At 39.2% G+C, this 18,828-nt stretch overlaps 1 protein-coding gene across 1 annotated transcript in view; it reads left to right on the top strand.

Moving 5' to 3' along the window:
- The window catches only part of ctnnbl1 (catenin, beta like 1), a 178,219-nt gene that overhangs the window by 38,996 nt on the left and 120,395 nt on the right, over nucleotides 1-18,828 (top strand). Inside the window, exons 3-5 of the mRNA XM_080205037.1 lie at nucleotides 6,306-6,412; nucleotides 8,986-9,125; nucleotides 9,657-9,754. Of these exons, the coding sequence (XP_080061163.1) occupies nucleotides 6,306-6,412; nucleotides 8,986-9,125; nucleotides 9,657-9,754 (345 nt within the window). The remainder of the gene's footprint in view (nucleotides 1-6,305; nucleotides 6,413-8,985; nucleotides 9,126-9,656; nucleotides 9,755-18,828) is intronic.

Below are 18,828 nucleotides of genomic sequence, written 5' to 3'. Positions count from 1 at the left end.
TTTTGGTCTCCCTTTCTGAGGAAGGATGTTCCTGCTCTCAAAAGAATGCAGCAAAAGTTTACCAGGCTGATTTTGGGCGTGGCGGGACTGATGTAGGAGGAGAGATTGACTAGGTTAGGATTGTTTTCATTGGAGTTCAGATGAATGAGGGGGGGGGAGGAATCTCGTAGAGACTTATAAAATTCTAATAGGATTAGACAAGGTAGATGCAGGGAGGATGTTCCCAATGGTGGGGGAGTCCAGGACCAGCAGTCACAGTCTGAGGATTCAGGGTAGACCATTTAGAATGGAGAAGAGACATTTCTTCATCCAAAGAGTGGTAAGCCTGCGGGATTCATTACCACAGGATGTAGTTGATGCCAAAACATTGATCGTATTGAAGAGGCAATTGGGGTCTAGCATTTGGGGTGAATGAGATCGAAGGTTATGGGGAAAAAGCAGGATTAGGCTATTGAGTTGGACAATCGGCCAGGATCGTAATGAATGGCAGAGCAGGCTTGAAGGGCTGAATGGCCTCTTCCTGCTCCTAATCATCTATGTTTCTATGTTAACTGTGTACACCAGTTCAATTTCAGCCTAAATAAAATCTTAGACAGATTATGACGCTTTGGTTCTAAGTCAAGAGGCGTAAATCACTAAAACAAAAGTTGTATGCCATTTTATGGCATTCTTGATTTGCACTGATCTTTTTAAATTACCTGTGCGTTTGCATGTGAAGTCCCTCGCTCTATTTGTTTAAGCTGAATTTTCTCTCTACCCATATGAATTTAATGTTATGCCTTGATTCTGAGTCAATTTCAAGACATATGTAAAACAGGGTGAATGATGAGGACTTTTACCCCATCTTTCACTTTTGCCTCTATCATCTCTCTGTCGATGTATCCACAATGATCTTAATTCCATGTACAATTTTCTTAATCACTACCTTAAGGGTCTCGAGATAATCAAATGCAATGTGTTTTGACAATATATATAAACTATATCCTCCATATTTGCTTTACCTGTCATTTCTTATTTAATGATTTCTGTGAGGTTGTTTGAATATTGCATGACTTTCAGAATTCCATGCTGATTTGTTCTTATGGATCTGTTTCTCCAAATGTTTAAAATTTTTTATGGTTTAATTTAATAGGTTCTCATAGTTGCCAACAAGTGTTGTAAGCTTAACTGTTTTATGACCTTTCTGATATTCCTACCTCATTTTCTTTCAAGAGAGAATCTGAGTTGCTGACCTCTCTTATGCCAATGTGTTAGTTATCACAGAATTTTGTAAAGTTACAATCAGTATCTTCAGTATTTTTTCCTTTGATTTCCTTCAGAATCTTCAAATGTAAGAGCATAATTAGTTTTTTAAAAATTTGAAATTTAGGAACACAAAAATCAAAGTGTGTGTGTATGTACTATAAATGTATCTTTGTAACAACATATTTTTATTCATTTATTATGAATACATGTTCCATACGCTGTTTCCAAGATGAAAAATTGAATACTTGGCAGAAGGTAACTTGATGGCGATCAGTCTCACATCTGCGGACCCTTTTAAAATTTAATTGCAAGCAATTAGCACTCTCTTGCATCCTTTTGTTGTGTTCTGTCAAGTTGAAGTTTCTTCCCCCTCAGTGCTTCTGTTTAAAATGAGTGCTGAAGCACATATCAGGATGCTGATTTCCAACAGTCCAACTTTGCAACAAGGGGACTATAAACAAATTTATGTTGCTGCACCAAGCTAACCATCAAATAATGAATGATACCCAGACTTGGACGCAGACCCTGAACCCTCCCTTTAACTGGTGATTCTACAAATTTTTTCTATTTCTCATCTCTGCAAAATGACATCCTACAAACGCATCTGGACAGTCACCACACAAAGGTGAAAGATTTGCCAAGAGCCCTGAACCCCTCAGACTGCAGTCGAGTCCAGGTTGGCATGAGGTTGTGTGGTAGCTTCCCTGGGCCTGGTTTCCAGCATCATTATTGTGGTTTCTTCAGCTTTCAACCCCATTTCAGATTTGCAATGGTGCAGCCAATAGCCTCCTGCGTAGAGGTAGTGGGACCAGCTAGAATAACTCCTCTAGTGCCTCCAATCACAGGTTCTTTTTCTCCCTGTCACCCCTGGCTTTTCTTCCGATCATAAATCTCATTTCTGGAGGAACAGGAGGGATGCAGCTCCTGACAGATTTTGTCTCCTAAGCTCACTACTCATCCAGTCAGAATTGTGAATCATTTGCCTGCTCCCGTGGCAAGGATTCCTTCGTTGACTATTGCTGAAGAAAAAACATTTTGCCAAAGCTTTTTATCTTGCACTTATCAGGGCAGTCACAATGCCACTTAAATCTTTTTGTTAACCAGTCGCAAATAATTGTTGTTTCCCCTACCACTGGTATTGTTATGATGTCCTGAATTGTAAAATGAAAAATGTTGTTTCTCAGCAATACTTGAATTCTGTACTACCAAATGATTAATTGAATTTCTGCCTTGTTAAAGTAGCAGCATCCTGTGAAGAAAATGACCCTGAACAAGTTGGAGAGTACTGACTGGTTAGCAAGAGGACTTGAGTAGTGAGCTTGGAAGAGACTGTTTGTGTCATTCAGTCTGCATTGTGTGATAGTGACTTGCACCATCAAATCATTTGCATGGATAATGACAGCATTGATTTTGTAGTCATAGGAGAAAAATTGGCTTGAAATAGAAAATATCTTATTTTCAGAACAGCAGAGAGAAGGCAAAACAATCACAGAGGCCATCTCATCCAGAGAAAGGAAGAGCCCAGTCTAAAAGAAGCATTCACAAGCAGAGGAACCACAACTACCAATTTGTGCACAGCAAGATCCCATAGCAGAAATCTGAAAATGACCAAATAATCTGTTCTGATGATGTTGATTGTGGGATAATTATTTGCCAGAACAACAACAAAAACTCTTCTGCTTTGCCATGGGATATTTTACATCTACTTGAGGAAGAGCAGCAGTTGGTGCAATGACGAGGTGTGATTCAAGATTGGTAATATTATTGAACTTATAAAAAAAAACCCATGTGAGGTGGTTGGGCTGTCTCTTTTGGGTGATGGTCATTGTCTAGTACTTGGGTGACAAGAAGGCTATCTATCATTATCAGCGCAACCTAGATGTTATTCATGCCTTGTTGCCAATCATAGAATCGCTACAGTGCAGAAGGAAGGCATTCGGTCCATTGGGTCTACATTGACTTTCTGACAGGACAAGGACCCCTTCATTATGTGAGGAATTGTGAGCAGGGCTACACACTGCAATTCTCAATGAACAACTCCCCATCTGACCGTACATTAGAGGGAAGTCACTGAGGTAACTGAAAATTGTTGCTACCTTGAAGAATGGGATTGTTGGGGAACCTACAGATGAGATGAGGTATGTTTCTTGTCAATATCATCTGACACTGATAAACACTTGGTAGCCTGAAAAAGCTATCAGGAGTGATCGTTTGAGTTTGAGGTGAGTTTTTTTGGGCATAACTTGTATACATCTGACCTTGCCCCTGACTGGTGATAGGGCCAGGAGGCCTCTTAGACCACTGGGCTTTTTCTCCTCACTGCCAACAATGAAATGGACATCATGAGGAGCTCTGCATGAGAAAAATATGTATCACAATGTGAGGCCAATATTCAGAGTCTAAGCCATGTGGGTCATTGAGAATGCCATTATTGAGCTAAATGTGACTTTCAATCCAACATATTGTCTGAACCAATGTTCTGGAAATAAATAAATTGTTCGACATTTTGACAATCTAAATGCAGCTTCAACAGTGCCATTAATTTAAACTAAACAGGAGTCATTGGTCATTGCCAAATTGGGATGGTGGATTCAGAATGACAAGATTTTGGAGAATGAAATCAGCTGCAAAAGCACTTTAGGGTGAAGGTTGTTACTCGAACACAGTTTTAGAACCCTGGAGGATAGATTATCTCTTGTCAAGTCAAGATGACCCACTGAAGTGGGAGAGCCGAAATGCTTTTTGCGTTGTATTACTGATAAAGTCAAACTCATGTACGAAATGAATCAAGCGATAAATGTTGTTTTGTCCATTCACCTTACTGTGAAATAAACAAATTAAATCTCTCCACTTGGTGCAAGCTTTGGCTGTCTTCTGAATGAGTGAAGCTGTATACTTGTGCATGATGCAAAAAATTGGTCCAAATCATACGGGTCAATGTTTTTTTTTGAAGGTATGTTCAAACTAGCAGAACAACTGGTCCAAAGGGGCCTTGAAAGTTCTATGTCAAATTTGTAATTGGAGCCAATGTTTTTCATTTAGTAAATTTAGATAATTGGTAGTTTCATGTAAACATGGGCACTGGTGATAAGATGTAAAGCTTTTGATGTTTTCAGTATGATTGTTTTGGCTAGCTGCAATTAAAATTGTTTTTTGTTTGAAATCAATATGAGCTGATATGCACTCAGCATATAGAATGTAATTAAAAATTATATTTCTGAACTTTGTTTTTTTCCTGGAAATCAATTTAGAATACTGCTTAAGATCTCATCTGCATCTAATCTGCATAATAATGATATCACTAATTTGAAAATTCTGTGGTGGCTCATTGCAACTTCAGTGCTAACCCTTTGAGCTCAGTTTTTTAACATGGGCATCTTTCTTGAGTATAAACCTGCCCCCTCCCCACTCCTCACAAAATATTTTTATTGTGCTGCGAATTCTGAAGTTTACTTTTTTTGAGTATTCTCTGAGAACACATTTGGTTCATAAATTGCTATCACGATTCTCTAATTTTCAAAACATTATTAGGTATACAATTTTTAGAAGGCTTTCTTTTTATCTCAGGTCTGGTTTTTAATTTATCACAGACTGGCCAAAGTATCTTCCCAAACTCTATAGCAGTCCTGTTCTTAGTGGATGCGTGTGCTGAACTACTTCAGATTTGATGTAGCTAATGTCTGCACCTCAGTGTTGAGCTTTGGTTGTAACAATGCATTATCGGAAATTGATAGGCACATTGGTCAGATCTTCTGATTGGGCCAGAACCTCATTTCTAATTCTGATTAGACAGGACAGTGCCCATTTTGTCCAAATTTTCTGGCTGGTCTTTGAATGGAGGACCCTGTGGAATTGTCAGTTCAGGAAACCTTGGAGGCGTCAGCAAAATGAATCCCACTGAAGCCTCATTCCCATTTTGTGGTACCAGCTATCTTAATCTGCTTTGTATTCACTCATTGAAAAGCTTTGAAATATTAAAACAGTTTTTCAGTATGTTCATGAATTTGCATTGTAGGGTGGGTTAGATCAGTGTGTAAGGGGGCATGGCAGCACAGTGGTTAGCACTGTTGCCTCAATGCCAGGAACCCTGCTTCAATTCTAGCCTTAGTTGACTGCAGTTTGCACATTCTGTGCATAGCTGCATGGGGTTCCTCCAAGTTCTCTGGTTTCCTCCTACAGTCCAAAGGTGTGCAGGTTAGGTGGATTAGAAGGATAAATGTGTGGAGTTATGGGAATAGGGCAGGAATGGGGCCTGTGTAAGATGCTGTGTCGGAGATTCAGTGCATTCTTGATGGGCTGAATGGTCTCCTCCAGCGCTGTAGGGATTCTATGGGATAGGATGGATGAGTTAAGGGTGATGACTTGGGAGGGTCAGTGGGGAAAGGTGGGTATGGTGGGGCTAGCCAGGTGATGTGGGCTAGTTAGGTTGGGATCAAAGGGGTAGTGAGAGTTGGGAGAGTGGGATGCAGATCAGTTCTGGAGTTTTACAAGAGTTAGACAAGGATTTTACTGTCTAACATTTCCTAGGTAACGTCAGGAAAAAATGTCAGAACTATCCAAAGTCTGAGTCTCTGACTTGGAATTGGAGGCTCTTTTGGAGGATCCTGGGGTGCAAGAGAATTGCTCACTGAGTCAATGCTTTCAGACTTCTGAGAAGTTTGGCGGCGGGCGGGGGGGCAGTCTATCTGATCTTTGACAATCTGGAAACCAGAAGATCTGGCCTTTTGACACTTTGTGACTGTACCACTAATTTAGAATTGGCCTAGGAAATTTATGAAAACAATTGAGTTAGCTTTCTGAATGTTTAGAATGATTGATCCATTGGAATAAATCTCCCCATTTGTTGAATAGCAAGGATGATGCAAGTATTTTGTTTGTATTATTCTTTTTCTATGTAGAGCAAGAGAGCTACCGTACAGACACTTGTTTGAAGTATTCTTTTGAAGTTGAGTGTGGAAGAATACTGAAAGAATCAACTTGATTGTGATAGACCTCACTTTGGTAGCAGATGCCGAGAAGAAATGTTTCCTTAATGATTAAATGTATTTCTTTTGTTTTAGGCAGAACCTTTGGATGAAAGCTCAGTGAAGAAGATGATCCTAACATTTGAAAAGAGGGCCTATAAAAACCAGGAACTGCGCATCAAATTCCCAGAGAATCCAGAGAAGTAAGCACTTGCGTTTATCAATTCTCACAATAACTCACACCTGTTTTATTAAAATGTATATTTTAAGGCATTCAAAATGTATTCTTTGCGTCCCTAAAAAACAAAAAAAAGTATTCTTTGCTTTTCCTTCCTATTATAGGAATTGTGGCAGCAATAGTAGTACAAATGAATAATTTCTTGTTTGTCAGTATTGATCATTGTTCAAGTGATTATTCATGGCTTGAGTTTCATATCACCTGTGTGATACAACTGTTTTAATTGCTTTATTAGCCTTTGATGGAACATCAGCAAAATAAATTCATTGTATGTGATTTTCCTGTTGGTGATAATGGAATTAACCAAGGCAGCTAACTATTTTTCATCTAATAGTACCAGCATAATTGGACTGCTGGCAGATTTCTTTTAAAGAGAGTTAAGGGAAATGCCACCTCCTTGATCTCTTTATTTTGAGTCACCTGGGTAGAAGTGAGAGCTGCTGCTTTTGGCTTTACTATTTTGGTTCTTGTTCTGAGTTCTAGCTCTCAATGGGCAGCTATGCACTGCAGATCTTTTTATGTTTAAGATTTTTACAAGCAGTTGTGTACATTAAGGCAAGTAGGAGAAGGTGTAGGCTACTCAGTCTCTTGAACCTGCACCACCATTCAATAAGATCTAATTGTCGCCTCCTGCTTACCCCCGATAACCTTATATCCTCTTGTTTATCAAGAACTATCTACCTCTACCTTAAAAATATTCAGAGACTTTGCTTCCACTGTTCTTTGAGGAAGCAATTTCCAAAGACACTCTACCTTCTGAGAGAAAACTTTTCTCTTCATCCCTGTCTTAAATGGGCAACGCTTTATTTTTAAGCAGTGGTCCCCAGTTCTAGATTCTCTGACAAGAGGAAACATCCACTCCAAATCCACCCTGTCAAGCCTCCTGAGGATCTTAAAGGTTTCAATCAAGTCTTTTAAATTCCAGCCGATAAAAGCATAGTTTGTCCAATTTTTTCTCACCTGCTCAATCCTTGTATTAGTCTAGTAAACCTTCTTTGAACTGCTTCTGTTGTACGTTCTTCTACCTGAATAATGTAGCCTCGCCAATTGTCCTGACAGCTGAAGCATAACCTCCCTATTTTGTATTCAACTCCCTTTGCAGTAAACAGAAACATTTTATTAACTTTCCTAATTAAATGCTGTACCTGCGAAGAGACACCCAGATCCCTCTGCAATACAACAGATGCCTCCAAAAATAGAGACACCCACAAGTTTCTTGCATTATAGTAGATACAAACTGAACTTTGAAACTAGGAAAACTTACAAAGTACAAAGAAAGAGAGAGTAGGAGTTCAAGGAAAGAGTAGGTGCTAGCAATTTGGAGGTTGGAGCTCAATTGCAGAGACAGGAGTAACATCAAAGAGATGCAGCGGAAGGTGAGGTGAGCAGGTAATAAAGTGGCATAATCAAGGGGCAAAGAACAAGAACTAAGAGTTGAGAAATTGAGGCTCAAATGAATAGGGAGAGGAGTGGGGGGACCTCATTCTTTGCAGCTCCAGGAAATGAACTTGCAGTGGCACAGTGAAAGGATCAGCCAGTGAAGCGGAAGAACCAAGGATGGAACAAGATTTTTAAGCTGAGGGCTCCTTCACCACATGTGCCTGTTTTGAGAAAGATTTTTATTTGATATGAAAAGGAAGGGGATAAATATCTGATGGAGAGGCATCAAAGGCTCTGAGAGTTCCAAGTGTGAGTGCGAATGCCAGAGAGGCTGAAAACAGTCCTCTCGTGCTATTATTTTCTGATCATCTTCCTTCGCTTTCTTATTGATGGCTTTCTTGTTCTTGGTACTTTTCATCCCAGAATTGGAATATCCTTCACTCAATGAAAAGGGACCCCAGTATGGTGATGAGCTGGGAAATGCAACAAACAGAAAAGAGAACTGAAATCTGTTTTTGTCACCATCTCTAGCCTTCCAATCTGTTGAAAACTTGGATTTCTCCAAACTTTGCCCCTTGTGCAACCCCCATCCTCTTTTGTTCTATCATAGATAAGTTTTGGCTTCAACCATCTTGACCCTAAGTTGTGGAATTCCTACAATTTCTGATATCGCAATGAAAAATACTCTCCACATAAAATCTAAATGGATTTCCACAAATAATTTTTGTTTCATATTTGTGCCATAGTTGTCCAATTTTATTTCAATAGATATCAACATTTTATGTATGCTCCCTCTCTTGGATGTAGAATAGAATGAAGATTGAAAGTGTTTCTTTATAGTGAAGTACAAGGTAGAAGTATGATTAAAAGATTATCTTAAAAATTGAGCAATTTATACAGATACTGTGAGCCTTGCGAATACCACTGTCTACAATAGTTCCTTGTAGCTACATATTTTTAAATATGTCTTTGTGTATTTGTTTTGCCTTTCAGTAAAGCAGATATGCGACCTGTGTCCTTATCTATCTTTACCCTTGAACTTTATAATAGAAATGTCTTTTTTGTAAAATTGCAAGTCAATAAAATATATTTAGCCTGCCATTTATTCCGTAATGTTATCCAAACATTTAATTCTGCCCTGTTCTGCTTGATTTGCAGATTCATGGAGTCAGAGCTGGATTTAAACGATATTATACAGGAAATGCATGTGATTGCAACCATGCCTGATCTCTATCATTTGCTAGTAGAACTCAATGCCGTGCAGTCCCTGATTGGTCTGCTCGGTCATGAAAATACTGATATCCTTTTGATGTTGGGTAGCTGTGAAGTAAAATCTCTAGACAACCCACAGTATGCAACAGTTATCCAAAATATTTAGAATGCTGAATGTCTTTATCACATAGTGATGCAACATTGGCTTAATTCGGCCAGTCCAGAACACAACTTTCAGGACATTGTTTGCAAATAGCTATTCCATCTGAGCATCAGTATTTTTTAGTGTGTCCTGTAATAGACCTATGAACGTCACAAGCACATCAATGATGTGGGCAAGTTTTGTGATCCTTTTCCACGTAGAAAACCCCTTGTATGACCTACCTCAGGAGTTTTTGTTTTGGTCCATGTCCATTATTCATGCCTAATTCTAACTGAGCAACTCTTAACATGGTTAAAGGATTTTTATGAAGAGACCAATGAGGGTTATATATTAATTATGTTAATCTATATTTAAGCAGGTTGTATGTTATTTTTTAAAAAGTTATCTCCGTTCAATAGCCTTATTTGCATGCAGATTTTAAAAATGTGTTATGTGATCTTTGACGAACTGCTACATGTATCCATTGCGGTTGTGGACCTGCTGCAGGAGCTGACTGATATAGATACCCTTCATGAGAGTGAAGAAGGGGCGGAGGTCCTCATAGATGCTTTAGTGAGTACAATGTTTTTGCTCTTTAGGGATGACTTGACTGTAGCCTGATGATTGCACAGGATTTTGGCTGCTGTTCTTTTTTTCTTATTAAATACTTTAGCCTATTCGCGCTCTATCTAATAGCATTACAAAAATTTTGCAGCTATTCCATAGTTCCCCGTGGTATTGTGATTCCCATTACTGTTGAAATGACATCTGTGTTCTCTGTTATGAACTGCAGGAAGGTTTGAGGGGATTAATTTTTGACTAGTTTACAAAGCTCACATCTGAACATTTGGCTTTAACGTGAAATGGTTGGGAGTATGACTTTTCAAGGTAGACACATGCAAGAAAGGACGGATACTATTTATCCATTCAGTTTGGACCAGCGTGAGTGGAATTAAATGTTGTTTCTCGGGGTTTATGTTTGTGATCATGCTAAGTTTATTTCTTGTCCTGATAATAATGAATTGTCAGCCACGCAATTGTACTTCTCTGCAGGAAATTACAAAAGAATTGCACTGTGTAAGTATTTTTAGACTTCTTTTAAAGTGGTTGCCCTGATTTATAATTTATGGCAACCAAAGTGAGATTTGATAGCTCATGCTCAAAATAAGCATAAATTTTGAACTGTTTCCCGCATTTGTAAACCTAGATCGGCGTGTACAATTACATTTTGATAGTTCATAATGTGAAAGATTCTGAAAGAACCTACCTAATGTCTGAATTCAATCTTTGTTATGATAAGATAAATGTATCGATCAGTTACTTTAAACACAGGAATCAGATTCTGAAGCGAATATTTAAAAATTGAAAGGGTTTTATGAAGTTACAATGTAAGAATTGTGAATAATAATTATTTCTAAGTGAAACAACAGTTTGTGGCTAGCACTGCTGCCTCAGCGCCCGAGACCTGGGCTCGATTCCCAGTTTGGGTCACTGTGCAGAGTCAGCATGTTCTCCCTGTGTCTGTGTGGGTTTTCTCTGAATTCTCCGGTTTATTCCCACAGTCCAAAAGGCATGCTGGTTAGGTGCATTGACCATGCTAAATTCGCCCTCAGTGTACCCAAACAGGCACCGGAGTGTGGCGACTAGGGGATTTTCACAGTAACTTAATTGCAGTGCTAATGTAAGCCACTTGTGACACTAATAAATAAACTTTAACTTAGTTTCTGTGCAGTGTTTGATCGCTCAAAATTTCTCCTTTAATAAATCAGAGACTATCAACCAACCTTTCAGATGTTCACTTGAGATTTTATTAATAAACTGAAACAAATGCAGTTCATATCTCTAATATCAACAGAAATGATAATACCCATACTGACTCAATACTGTACCATGCATATATATTGTAGACAGAGATGATCTATTATTTGAATTATTTATATAAGCATATTATCCAGAAATACAAAATTAATTTTGGAACTTTTTGAACTAATTTGTATGAAGTTCAATACCAACTAGATCATATTCCAGAAATGCCGAGAGCTTATTTTCTTATTCAGCCAAACAGAAAGATAAAGAACAATGATTTTTCTGCACTAAATCCTTTCTCTAATAAGAACTGTAGAAATGTGTGGAGGCTAAAGTTCATTTTCTTAGTAACAGCAAGAGCGCATTATAATTTTGCTTCTAGTAACCAGAACATGATCTGAGTATCTTGAATTCATCCAGCAATTTTGGAATGAACTCTTCTCCACCTCATGAAGTTGCTTGCAGATATGGGAAAGTTTAAGATACCATTTATGGCATTTCTCTACACTGATAATCAGATGAACAAGGTGAAGCTTCCCAATGTCCTTAGCATGCAGTTTCCTAGTTTTCTTTACAGAAATCCATTAGGTGAGTTGTTTTATGTCTGGTCCTCTGAGTTTTGTTTCTCTTCATTTGTGGCACTGGTGAATTTACATTAGGATGGATTTTCAGACATTAGATCACTTCTGTGTGAAATCAGCAATTGCAGGAATACCTGAAGGCACAAAATCTTCTTATACTTTCTAATGAATCTCTTTAAGGTGCTAGCCCTCGTAGCTTGGTAGGGGGAAGGAGGGAGTAAGTGTAGAGTTAGTAATAAAAAGGTGAAGCATTTTCTGATACACTTATCTTTGTGAAAATGCACTTGAGTTGAGCAGCGGAGAAGAGAGTGCTTTTGGGACTGCAAAAAATGTGAAGGGAGACCTTCACATGAAGAAGAATGTAGAGTTTGGAGTTTGTGTATATGCAGTTTTACTCTTGGCAATATTATAATCCAGTTCAGAAACTTCAAGGTGTTTTATGAAGTCAGCCTAGATCGTAAGTTTTGCACTTTGAATTTTGGCATTGGTAAGCGTAAGATGTTTCACTCCAGGTATGATTCAAATGACCCACCAGGGAGCTTTAATTAAACAAAGTTTATTCAAGAATACAGTTAAAGTATAATAGGACAATTATCAATAGCTTCTACCAATTACAAACAAGGAATAAAACAATCCTGATATTGTGTATACCTTAACAGCTCAATGTGTTTTTCCAAGCAAACAAACACTCTTAAAAACATACACTCATCCCAGATTCAGCTAAGAAAGGAAGAATGTTCACATGATTGTGCAGTTCTGAAACATCTGCTGTGAATTAGTCCTTTGGATAGAGAATTCCCAGCCCTGGAGCTTCCAGCCAACTCGAGATAGATCCACTGCTTGCCTCTAGCTAGCAAACTATCAACAGCAAAGGTTTCACTCTAGATAGGCAAAAAAAGTTGCTTCCAACTAGCCAGCAGAATTTCTAATACCAGGGAGAGAGACAAACGCACTCCATCCAGCCTGGAATCCAAACACCTTCTTGTGAGAGGGAAAAAAAATTATCCCACTTGACCTATCAATCATTCCTCCCTCCACTAACAATTCAAAAGGGTTGTAAAACTTATAAACGGGCATTGGACCCAAATTAAAAATAAACAAAAAGCTATTATATGTCTCTAACAACAGTAAAAGCACATCAACTCAGACAGGTCGACAACAAACACAAAAGGCCTTCCTCTTAAAGGAACTGCAGAGAAACATGATTAACATACGTTTCTTAACGGCACAGTAGTGTCACAGCAGGGCCCTACAAACATCAGTGCTTTTAGTTGAGCGATGTGATTCAGAACATCAGGAGAACTTATTTTTCAATAAGTACCATGAGATTGATGGGACATCAGTATTATAAGTCATTTTAAAGGACAGCATCTCTGATGTGCAGCATTGTCTCATGATTGTCAAAACAAGGTTTTATGCTCAAGACCTGCAGCTTGACAGGACTGTTAGGAGTGGATTGGCTTTCAGGTCCATGAAATAATAGGTCACAAAGGGGAAAGAGGAGAGGGAAGCCTCCATTTTTGGAATCTGGTCACCCGTTATGAGAATATGGAAGCAGTTGGGGAGGGGCTGGAAACCTGGCATTGTGTGCGAGGTGAGACTTTGGGATTCTTGAAGGCAAGAGGACTTGGGGTGAAGGGCAGTTTTGGAAACTAGAAGAACATGAAGGGAGGAAGAAAAAAGCTATTTGGGAATTGGGAGAGAGGTGGTGTGACATGTCATTGATTTGCCTTTAAGTTTTCTAATAAGCAATACCAGTCCATAATGATTGAAGATTACTGTTTTGAAGCCTGGATTTTGTCAAAATGGAATGGAACATGTGTTGGGAATCAGTGAATTATCTGCCAGCCAGTTCACTGAGTTGGCCTGGCGGCTGGATTGTGAACAAGTTCAATTCTTGTTCTGGCTGAGGTTACTCATGAAAGTCCCACCTTCTCAAACTTGCCCTTCACGTGAGGTGTGATCCTTGAGTAAATCACCACCAGTCAGCTCTCCCCCTCAAAGGGCTGCCTATGGTCATCTGGGACTATGGTGACTACGTTTTTACTAGCGAAACTCTTTTAAATAAAAGTGTTTGGGTCCTGGTAGTATTTGGTGGCTTTACAGTGAAGTCAGACACATCATAGAATCCCTGCAGTGCAGAAGAGGCCACTCAACCCATCAAGTCTGCACTGACTCTGTGACAAAGTATTTCAAAAGGCTGTCTCTCCTGCCATATCCCTGTACCCCACACGTTTACCATGGCAAAGACGCAATTTAGTATGGCCAGATCACCTAACCTGCACATCTTTGGCTTGTGGGAGGAAACCGGAGGAAAAACACATGGGGAGAATGTGAAAATTCCACACAGATAGTCACCCGAGGCTGGAATTGAATCTGAGTCACTGGAGCTGAAAGGCAGCAGTGCTAACTACTGTGCCGCCGGGCTGCCAGTTGGAAAATGTAACAATCCAGCATTTAATTAACTGCTTCACTAGATCAGGCTGTGAAGATTGAGAGGTGGGTAAATTTAAGAGCAAATTCAAAAATGCAGGGTCAAGTTGAATCAAGTTACAATTGCTCAGTCGAAAAGTACATCAGGGTCCATAGAAAGTCAAAGACCTGCATATGGTGCAGAAGGGAATGAAAAAATGGTATTTTTTTCTTCCCCAGTGTGATTGTTGTTTCAAATCTCACAGCTAAAAAGATATTATCGTTCTTTGTGACACAACTAACATCCAAGGTTCTGTAAACAGGAACAGAGTTGAAAATATTAAATATGAAGGTTGATGTTTGTGATTAAAAATGCCTACAATTAGTGTTACATTTCACCTATTATTAAATTTATCTTAATTTCTGAGCATAAAATCTCAAACTCCAGATATTTAACACTGTTAAAATATTTCATTTTATATAATTTGTTTCAAGAATTAACCTTTCAATCTTAAAACAATGTTACTAATTCTGATATTCAAACATGGATTTGGCTCAGTTTTGGAACTTGGTACCGCTTATTTGGCAGCAGATCTTAAACTAGTGTCTAAGTGGCCATCCCCACTTGCTACTTAAAATCATTAATGCGCTAGCCTTCACAATAAAAAATGTGTTGACTGTTGTTTTCAAAATAAAATTGGAATTTTGGATGAAATGCTATTTTCAATTTTATTTTGATGGAGTATTTCTGTTGACTAGAGCTAATTGTATGGTGGGCATGAGAGTCAGATGTAATATTATATAAAGAATGTGATGTTCTAAACATCGAGTCATTTGAGCCAGGACTTCATTGGTATGATAGTATTTATGAAATGATTGCTAACAGGTTTTCAAATTTCCTTTGAGGTTTGGTAATAAACTTGTGCTTTAATAATTTTAACACATTTTACACTTCTGTTTTTTAAACTTAACTTTATACCTAGTAGGACAAATTAATTTTAACGTAGAAGTCTATCAACAGTAAATTGAGTTTTTGCATGTGTCTTGTTGGAGAAATACAAAATAAGAGTAAAGTCCATTATTGATGTTTGAAGAAACAGTGAAACTTCATTATGGCAATCAGCTAATGGCTTTGTTTTGAACTGTTTTATTGGTCTGTCAGCAGATTCTCTGCTTCATAATCATGTGCTAAATAATCATGTGTTTGCTCAGTATATCAGCACAGAACCTAAATTCTTTATAATAGCAAACAGTAATTTGCAGATGGTTGACTGTTTATTATTTAGATTTATTGGGAAGTGGGGAGGAGCAAAATTAATTATGAGTTTAAATACTGACCCAGCTAAGTTTTCTGAATAGAGAAGCATGGATTGATTCATTAAAGCATTGTCCCTCTTCAAAGTGAATTACTAGTGTTTGCTTTGTTAATTTAAAGTATAACTGTACTTAATTGGAGGAACAAGAACAGAAAATGCTGGAAAAGTAATCAGATGTGGTAGCTTCTGTGGAAAGAGAAACGGGTAATATATCCAGTCAGATAACTTTTCATTAGATTTAGAGATATATTGGATATTAAGCAAGAACTGAGGCACAATGGGTGGGAGGGGGAGTGATAACTAGTGAAATAGGCAAAATGCAGTGCAGATGAAATTCAGCAAAGAAGTATGAAGTGGTACATTTTAGAAGAAGAATGAGGAGCAGCGATATGAACTAAATGGACAGTTTTAAACGTGAAGTCGGCACAGAGGGACCCAGAAGATGCCTGTACAGGGAACTTTGACAGTGGCAGAACAAGTCGTTCATACATTCTCCTGTTGCTTTGACTGATGAGTGTTCAGCATGATGACCAATTGTTCAACTTCTTGGTTGGTTTCATCTTATACGACGTTAAGCCAAATCTTGATTCACGTATTTGATTACAAATCTTGCATACAAAGTCATTGTTGGAGGGGTGGATGCAGGCACTGGCCTTATGGGGTCCTCATGTTCTCTCTATAGACCTGATTCTGTTCTCCTCAAATGTTGATATCGTCTGATAGAAGAGACTTCTCCATTTAGATCTGACCAGAGTTGTGGGCTGCAACCTGCAGGCTCTGAGATTGGCTTTCCAGAACGTCCTTGTAGTTAAGTTTGTGACATCCTAAGATGCCTGTTCCCAAGCTCAACTGGCTGTAGAATATAATCTTTGGCACATGGGAATCCTCTTTTCGGACCCCATGGCTTACCTGGTGAAGTTGAGCTTCAACAGGCACATTTTTCATTCCAGGTGTGCAGACCTTGTGAAAAATGTGGTGTTAGAAACTTTGTCCTGACACTTGAACTTGCAGATGGATCTTAAGCAGCAAAGGTGGAATCCATCAAGTTGTTTTCTGTGATACTGGAAAGTTACCTGTGCTTCATAGCCACTGAGAAGTCATATGAGAACCATTGCTTAGTAGATTTTGACCTTTATTTTGAGACAAACTCCATACTTTCTCCAAAGCATGTGCATTAGTCTTTTGAATGCTGAGCTTGTTTTTGTGAAGTGGTGGGCTTTTTAATCATCCAACATGATGTTGCAGAGGATGCTGCCAAGATAGCACAACTGCTGAACTGTGTTGAGTGTTTTGTTGGTTGTTTCTGTGTGATCTTGGAGTTTCTGGCTAGGAAGGGGTAGGTTGGTACAAAATCTGTCTTTGGGCTGCATCAGGATGGCCTGGATCATCTTTTTAAGGCAGCAGTATTTGTACTGGATCTCCTACGGGACTTCACAGTTTACTATGCTGAAGGCTTTGGTAAGGTCAGTGAACACTATGTTAAGGTCCTTTGTTCTGTTTGTAGCACTTTACTTGCATTTGAATTTGATGCACCACAATGATAATGTTGAGTGTTCCTCATCCAGTGCAAAAACCACAATGTATGTCTGAATACAGAGTCTATAAAATGTGTGATAATTCTGTTGAGAATATTCTTTTAAGAATTTTTTTTGCTGTGGAGCGAAGTGAAATACCACAGTAATTGTCACAGATGGACGACCTTAGTTTCTGTTTGTGCAGATGAATTATGGAAGCATTATTTAATCTTGGGACACAATTCCCTGATTCTCCTAGCCATGTTACCTTCTCTGTAGTTGAATGCTTAAGGTGGAATGTCAGTGCTTGGAGATTTAGCACAGACAGTTGTTTTATGGCTTTTGTGACGCAGACCTGAGATGGATCAAGGGCAAGCTTGCCCAGAATCTGATGCTATGCGAGTGATTCAGTGGTGTTGTCATACTGTGGATCCTTGTTTCAGGGATTGGTAAAGTGCTCTGCTCAATAAGCAAGAATCTGTGGCCTGTATTTTAGGAGCTGATTGCCATCTGCTGTGAGGATGAATATTGTAGTACTCGTTTTGGGGCCACAGACAAATTAAAGACCTTCAGTCATGCTTATCAATAGCATCCTGAAGCTCTTCAGCTTTGTTCTTCCACTAATGGCTCTTTATCTCTTAGATTGGCCTACAGCATTTGTTTTGCTCAGTGGTATCTTGGCTTTTCTTGCTGGTGATTTTTTTTGTCAGATAAATTCAGATATAACAAACCTTTGAAGATGGTAGGAAAAGTTAAGGCTTCTTTAAAAGCAAATTGGATGTTTTGCTTTATTAATTGAGAGTTAGGAGTTAGACTGAGTCTTTATAAAACTCTGGTTAGCCCTCAGGTGAAATAGTGGATGGAATTTTCCCAGGCTAGGGGTTGGAACAATGAATTGGGAAAACTACAGAAATGTCAGTGGGCCAGTATCCTGACATGTTCCTGTCTCTTTCAAACTTTGTAGGAACACCACATTAAAGTCCAGCAGGTTTATTTAGTAGCAAAAGCCGCTAGCTTTCGGAGCGCTGCTCCTTGTCAGGTTAGTGGGAGTTCTGTTCACAAACAGGGCATATAAAGACACAAACTCAATTTACAAAATATTGGTTGGAATGCGAATCTTTACAAGTAATCAAGTTTTAAAAGTACGGACAATGTGAGTGGAGAGAGCGTTAAGCACAGGTTAAAAAGGTGTGTATCGTCTCCAGCCAGAACAGTTAGTGAGATTTTGCAAGCCGAGACAAGTCGTGGGGGTTACATATAGTGTGACATGAGCCCAAGATCCTGGTTGAGGCTGTCCTCATGTGCGGAACTTGGCTATCGGTCTCTGCTCAGCGTTGCCGTGTGTCATGAAGGCCACCTTGGAGAACCCTTATCCGAAGATCAGAGGCTGAACGCCCATGACCGCTGAAGTGTTCCCCAACAGGAAGAGAACACTCTTGCCTGATGATTGTCGAGCGGTGTTCGTTCATCGTTGTCATAGCGTCTGCATGGTCTCCCCAGTGTACCATGTCTTGGGACATCCTTTCCTGTCGCATATCAGGTAGACAATGTTGGCCAACTTGCAAGAGTATGTACCATGCATCTGGTGGATGGTGTTCTCACGTGAGATGATGACATCTGTGTCGATGATCCGACATGTCTCGCAGAGGTTGCTTTGGCCGGGTTGTGTGGTGTCATGGTCACTGTTCTGCTGAAGGCTGCGTAGTTTGCTGCGGACAATGGTCTGTTTGAAGGTAAGAAGTGTGGGGATGGCCGTAGCGAGATGTTCGTCTTCGTTAATGACATATTGAAGGCTCTGGAGAAGAGGTTGTAGCTTCTCTGCTCCGGGGAAGCACTGGATTATAAAGGGTACTCTGTGTGCCCTGTACCATGTTTGTCTTCTGAGAGAGTTGGTGCGGTTTTTCGCTGTGGCACGTCGGAACTGTCAATCGATGAGTTGAGTGCCATATCCTGCTCTTATGAGGGCATCTTTCAGCGTCTGGAGGTGTCGGTTGCGATCTTCCTCACCTGAGCAAATC

The sequence above is a fragment of the Carcharhinus amblyrhynchos genome, chromosome 16 (assembly GCF_965287045.1).
Source record: "Carcharhinus amblyrhynchos chromosome 16, sCarAmb.v2.hapA, whole genome shotgun sequence".
In the NCBI taxonomy this organism is placed as follows: domain Eukaryota; kingdom Metazoa; phylum Chordata; class Chondrichthyes; order Carcharhiniformes; family Carcharhinidae; genus Carcharhinus; species Carcharhinus amblyrhynchos.
The sequence above is the reverse complement of the archived record's forward strand: the minus strand, read 5'-3'. Positions and strand labels throughout refer to the sequence as shown.